Here is a 6,587-nt window from a genome sequence, read left to right on the forward strand (position 1 = left end):
GTCTCGACAGAGACTTCTGGTTGTTCTTCATGATGCGGCATGCGAAGTATGTCAGACGTAAACTAATGTTCAGCTTATTGTCTTGAACAACTGAACCTGATTTACAATTAGTTTTGGTTAAACGCATCTATTCAAAGAGGAAGAAACTTTAGAATTTCCTTATGTGTAGGGATGTGGTCATATAACCATAAATTTAAACAATCAATTCCTCTTAGATAGAGGGGTTCAAGAATTCATGATTGCTACGAACTCTTCAGCAAAATCATGAAATCTGCAGCCCGTGGCTTCAATCTCTTGAGTAGGACTTTATTGTAAACTTTTATATTTAAAATGCAATTAATTGTATATATCATAAAATCTTTTTATTCGTGAAATTTTGTTAATCTTTAGCCAAAATCCAAAGTTATGATCCAGACACCAGTTCAGGCTAAAATGTTCATATGCTGAAAATATGATACATATTGAAAAATATTTGCTTCAAAAAGTTGTTAAATAATTACTTTTTCTTCTACACTAGTTACCCAGGTAAAAAGAATGGGACGCAAATTAAAAAAAAATGTTGGATTGACAAACGTAATTTTAAAAATAAATGTCGAAATTCACAGTGTAACAGATTGAGCAGGCACTGGATCAGGCAGCTTTTACTATACACACTATCCAACTCTGTAATTATGCTCCTATAGCTACTTGTAACTGAACTTAAAAAAGAAATAGTTCTAAGCAAGAAGAATAAAGAGAATATTGTTTTTATTGCCTGTTGCAAGTAATTTATTAAAATCGTCAATTTCAATTTGTGTAGGAGATCTAGATGGACATCGGCTCTTTTTTCTCTCTCCCACAAAGTCGAGGATTGAGTGACCATTGTTTGAGTATGGATAAAAGTTAAACAATTATATCCTGTTTGATTCCATTAAATCAAATATATACATGTATGTTCTACATATCTACTTTTTAGTCTCATATATCTATACAGTTTGTTGCTATATACCCAAGCTAGATATGATGAAAAGAAAAGTAGATTCATTGTTAATTATATGGATATGTATTTTATTTTGTGCTTTTCAAAGTAAGTATCAGTAATTTGATAATGGAATTTCAACTCCAATATTAAGAGATTCTTCCGAGACAATTCTTAAGGTTCATAAACCCTCTGCTTACTCATATAAAATGTTTCTTTAACTTTTATGATTTTCCAAAAGAAAAGTATATGCTAAATAAACATGATAAAATGCAGACAATTTTATCATGGCTTGCGGGGCAAATTTTAACAAAAAGGCACTTCCACTTGAAAAATTTATAAAGAATGATAGACATTTGTGTCATTAAGAGTTATCTCTCTTATCAGAGTATCAATGTACCTTAAGTGAGATATTTGCAGATAACGAGCAATATTCAAGCTCAAAATTGTATCTAAACAATGCAAATCAGGAGCAGAAGAAACACGGACCTCTAATACATCAGATGTGGGATCAGGTGCCACGGAGGAGTGAACATCCCCCGCAGACCGGTCACACCCACCGTGTGCTACAGGTCCTTGTCATGATCGGGAAATAACAAAAATCCAACATTGTGTTTTCACAATGGTAAATTACATATCTGACTAACTTTTCCATCTCTGGGGTCTAGAATCCGTTAGGAATTGAACAATATATAATACATGCAGCCAGCAGATAATCATTTTAATAAATCAAAAAAAAAACTTTTACTAAAACTAAGACTGCAAAGTTTCCACCAGAGATAGATTTCTTATAAGTCTTTCAATCTTGTAGTAGTTTCTTAATTATAGGTATGCTTATATAACGGAGCTCAGTTGGAAATCTCGACAGAATGTTGGAAGAAATAATCTCCGAAAACTATATAAATTTGTTTATCAGAATCTCGAGATTTCATTGAAAGAAAAAGCAGCTATTTATGATGTCAAAAAGTCTGGACTTTAATTTAACTTGGGGAAAAGTCGTATAATATGGTGGTATTGATATTGGTAATGTTTTGAGATTCCAAAGTTCCTTGGAGTTTGTAATTATCCAAATCTGATGAACACCACTTTTCGAATATATTGTTGTAAAGAACACTTGAAGTTTCTCCTTCACTGCTGGTAATATTTAAGTATAAAGAGTAAAGAAAGCGGTATGAATTGGGAATCCTGTATAGGTGTGGTTTTTAAGAATTTCCTTCTTATAGGAAGGGAGGTATGGGCAAAATTTTGATTATCGCTTTTAGAATTAAACCCAAGTTCCTCTACACTACAAATAATAAACCTTTAATGCAGAGATAATTTTCAACTGTGATCAGGACATAGTCTTTATACCATCTTATTCTATTTTGAAAAACAGAAGAATAGATGGTTTTCATATTGCCCCTCAATGAATCACTCGATGAAGAAAAACTATTCTCTTCAGAGAAGTGAACGGGCTTTACATAAACATGAATTTGACGTTTTAGGATTATGCTTAAGATGTTTTATATCATAAAAATTAATATTTTAAACAAGAAGTGAAAATCTAAGTGATGATTCAATGAGATTAGATTTGTTGTTTTTTATATAAATCAAAATCTTTTTCAAGGTCATTATCCTTTTCCTGACATTATGAATGAAAAAATACTGTTGCCAATCATGTGATGGCTACTTCTAGTGTGTTCAAAAGTTTAAAGATTGTTCTTTTTGCATAAAAAGGATCTCGCTATATCTGGCCCTATAGCATGTTATTATTAAATTTACATGAATAATTTAACTAAACCGGATATTGCAAAACATTGTGAAATTTTCTCTGTTTTTCACCGCAGGGTAATTTTTTTTTTGATATATTAGTTATTTTCATATGCTTCCTATATTTAACTTTTTCGGAGAGAGAGAGAGAGAGAGAGAGAGAGAGAGAGAGAGAGAGAGAGAGAGAGAGAGAGAGAGAGAGAGAGAGATGGAGAGAGAGAGACTCTGTACTTTGGAATTTTCATAGTTTTAGTTTGTTTCACTTCATGTATTTTTGATATATTGAACATTGATTGCAGTATTAAAAAACATTACATTTGAAAATGAAGAGAACGGAAGTCTCTGATTGTGTAAAAAAATAATTAAATTGTCTATTCTAGTTTTAGAGGCAGAAACAGAAGATATTGGCATCATGCTTCTAGGAGGAATAAGCTTCACTTAGTTTTCAAACGCAGTTTACCTTGATCTATTTAAAGTTGACAATTGTGATGAGAAAGAAAAATATGAAGGCTTTTTTTTTTAAATAAATATAAAAGGCATATAAGCAAATGTACTTTGAATGTTTCATCTAGTCAGAAACCAGAGAAGAATCAACTTAAAATGTTTTACATGTATATTTTAACAGGATGCATGTTAACTTTAAAGTGAAAATTTTTTAAGAGATACTTGTTTTGTTGGTTTTTTTTAAACAATTTAAATTTTTTTTTCAGATTGCTTACGGCCCCCTGCAATGGAATTTAAAATCATTTGTACAATGACATTGGCTACGGTAGTGTGTGCTTTTGGGTAAGCGTCTCAGAAAAGGATCACCTCTGGCCCAAGCAACGTGTTCGGATGGTGGAATGTCCATGTATGACCTACACCGCAATGCAAAACATTGTGAACACCCTCCTAGACACCGCAAGGTAATTCATTTTATTTGATTTGGGGTCAAACAATAGTTATTAGTTGACCTGCTTAGAGAGAGAGAGAGAGAGAGATCTAATGAGGAATTTTCACAGTGTTGTTTCACTTCATTGTATTTTTATTTATTGAACATTGATTGCAGGATATCAAAGGCCATTGTCAATGCAAAGGTTGAAGATAACGGACAGTGATCGATTTAAAAAAAAAATATTTAAACAGTAAGTTCTATTGATTCACTGAAACAAAAAAAGTGACATCATGGTTCTAGGAGGAGTAAGCTTCACTTGTTGACAAGACACGCCCACCTTGAGTCCTGTGTATTGATGAGATAGACGGACATTTCGTAGTGAAGTCTTCTTTTTTTTTATTAAAAATAAAAAGGCATAACAACTGGTATGAAAGAGTGCCAAACTATGACTCAGCCATAGGTTACATGTATGTTTTTAAACAGGATGCATGTTAACAAAGTAATTTTTTGACATCCGGGTGTATCAATTTATTTGTAGTAGCTTGCCTTGATTTAAAGTTAATTGTCTAGAAAACGTCCTTGAGTATCTAAGTTAGGAAATGTAAACACCCTATGCAGGTGATAGTGGAATGCATGTATTACTAAACGAAGAAAGAGAGTTGACGGCGAAAAACCTAAGTTATCTTGTTTGTCAAACAATAGTTATTAGTTGACCCTTATCATCACAGGCTTTAAGTTTACTGGGATATATTATGGAAGTAACAGTTGTCAATTGATAAATCTGAATGTCAAGTAATCAAAGGCCACAGCAAATGTTTTCTTACTCTCATATAGACGTTTTTTAATACATTCTGATTCATAGAAAAAAAAAACGGGTCGGCTAATAAAGGAGTGCAATTATTGTCCATTAGAATCTTAACAATTTGTTGGAAGACGGTCTCCGAAGACTTAATTATTTCTTTCAATAAGGAACTCCAGCTCCCTTTGAATTTTAACTCTAGAGTGATTTTATGTAAAATCATTGATGTTTACAAAGTAATTTTGCTGTAGATACGGAGGCGGGGGTTATCATTACTTTTAGTGAGCTTATTGCTCACAGTATCTCTAGTTTTATTTTAGTAGCTTGGTAGAGCATTCTTTTTTTAGGAGATATTGCATGTAATATTTTGACATTTTGCCCCCCCCCCCCCCCCCCCCCCCCACTTTCCACAAATCCGAGGATATTTAAGAGAGAGAGAGAGAGAGAGAGAGAGAGAGAGAGAGAGAGGCATACTTCTACAGTTAAAGTAAAGATCAATAAAAGAACAAATATCAAAATATCAATTTCTCTTAAAAGGGTAGTTTCATCTCTCAACTCCCCTTTAACACATCAAAAATGAACTTTATAAAAAGATTCAAAAATGGTAATCAATTGCCCTTATGTTCCCTTCCCATTAACAACGTAGAATTTGAAAATTTAAAAGTGAAAAAATTCTACGATTTTAATGAAAGATGATTTTTGCAATTTAGCAACGATTTCTTCATAGTAAATATGTCTTATATTTCTTTGCATGCAGGCGAAGTTCTGATGAAGTCTACATTGGTTATGACGTGGACACAACATCGAACTACAGACTCAGACGGCTTTCTGGACAAATCCAAACATATGAACATTTCTACGCCAAAAATCTCAACCATGCAGACTGGCACTGTGTTTATCTATATCTGGGCTATTGGTATCCAGGGAAATGTGATGTTCCCCGTTATTTTCTATGTAGTACCATCCCAAATCAAGGTATGTTTTGAATAAGACAATTAAATTACTAGTAGTGGGTCATACTTTACGTTACTATTTTCATACCAATGGCCAGGCCTTTGTTTTTTATTTCTTTCACTGAAATTGACTGTGGACGCTCTGTCTACCCGATCTATAAATAGGACCCAAGGCGGGTGTGACCGGTCAACAGGGGATGCTTTCTCCTCCTGGGCACCTGATCCCACCTCTGTTATTTATCAGGGGTTTCTATTTATGCCCTGTTTACAAACTTGTATTGTTTGAAATTTTTATGAGATCTATCACTATTTGTGATCTTTACCTTTCTTTATTAAAAAAAAAAAAACATTTTCCTCCAAATAAGAAAAATTAAATTTCTAAAATTCTCTAGTTTATTTTTTTTCAGCCCCTTCTGTTGCTATGACGACGGAGAAAGCGATAACCTCCGCCATTGCTGCCATGACAACAGATACTATCTCCTCCACACTACAATCGTGTACGTGCCCAGTTGTACAACATACGCCTACCATCAGCTCCCCAGAAGAAGTGAACGCGAAAATCGCAGAAATTAAGAAGGAGTTAGAGGTAGAAAAATCCTCACTGTCTTCGACCATCCGTAGAAAAACATCAGCAGACGATTCACGACCTTCCGCCAAAACTTTCGGTTCCATCGGAGTAATCATTATTATTCTCTTCCTTGGAGGAATATTTGCTTTGGATTTTCCGTTTCTTGTCATTGAACTAAAAAGATTTGGAACAAATTTGTTAATAATTGAAAATAGATTGTTTACCCAATAGTTAAAACTTAAGAAATTGCTACATGTATACATTTTAATTCTCTGTATATTGAACTAGTTTTGATTATTCATAAAAACAAAAATGAAGCGAAGAGTTTTTATTCTTAGAAAGAGGTTTATTATTATTTTCCCCCTTCAAATAGAGATTAAAAATCATCATACATGCATAAAGGTCTTCCTCATGTTTTGAAGTGCTCCATCTTCTTGATGCCTAGAATTTCGATGTAATTTGCAACTGCACATGTATATAGTCTTCTATACCTTGATTAATATGATTCCGTTTATTTCTTATTTTTTGAAATCTTTGTCCAAAACAAAAAATGCAGTATTTTACTACCTTGTACACTTGTATTTGTGGGGATTTGATTTCGTTGTTGGAGAAGTAATACATTTTAAATTTTACATTTCGATATGTGGCCATAAATTCATGGGTCTCTCCATACATTGAACACAACG

General features: G+C 33.2%; 1 protein-coding gene across 1 annotated transcript; it reads left to right on the plus strand.

The window, feature by feature from the left end:
• Positions 1-3,574: 3,574 nt before the first annotated feature.
• Positions 3,575-6,132, plus strand: LOC134235286 (uncharacterized). The gene is made up of 3 exons (XM_062717408.1): positions 3,575-3,612; positions 5,138-5,355; positions 5,741-6,132. Exons 1-3 carry the CDS (start codon positions 3,575-3,577, stop codon positions 6,130-6,132), a joined length of 648 nt encoding a protein of 215 aa, XP_062573392.1.
• Positions 6,133-6,587: the final 455 nt, after the last annotated feature.

Source organism: Saccostrea cucullata, unplaced genomic scaffold (genome assembly GCF_032062105.1).
Source record: "Saccostrea cucullata isolate Sc308-1 unplaced genomic scaffold, CSIRO_AGI_Scuc_v1 ctg634, whole genome shotgun sequence".
Lineage (NCBI taxonomy): Eukaryota > Metazoa > Mollusca > Bivalvia > Ostreida > Ostreidae > Saccostrea > Saccostrea cuccullata.

Bases quoted from the DNA above. Each gene is read 5' to 3' on its own strand.
- LOC134235286 (XM_062717408.1), top strand. From the start codon at position 3,575: ATGCAAAACATTGTGAACACCCTCCTAGACACCGCAAG. The intron at 3,613-5,137 runs GTAATTCATTTT...CTTTGCATGCAG, and splicing joins ACCCTCCTAGACACCGCAAG to GCGAAGTTCTGATGAAGTCT. The intron at 5,356-5,740 runs GTATGTTTTGAA...ATTTTTTTTCAG, and splicing joins TAGTACCATCCCAAATCAAG to CCCCTTCTGTTGCTATGACG.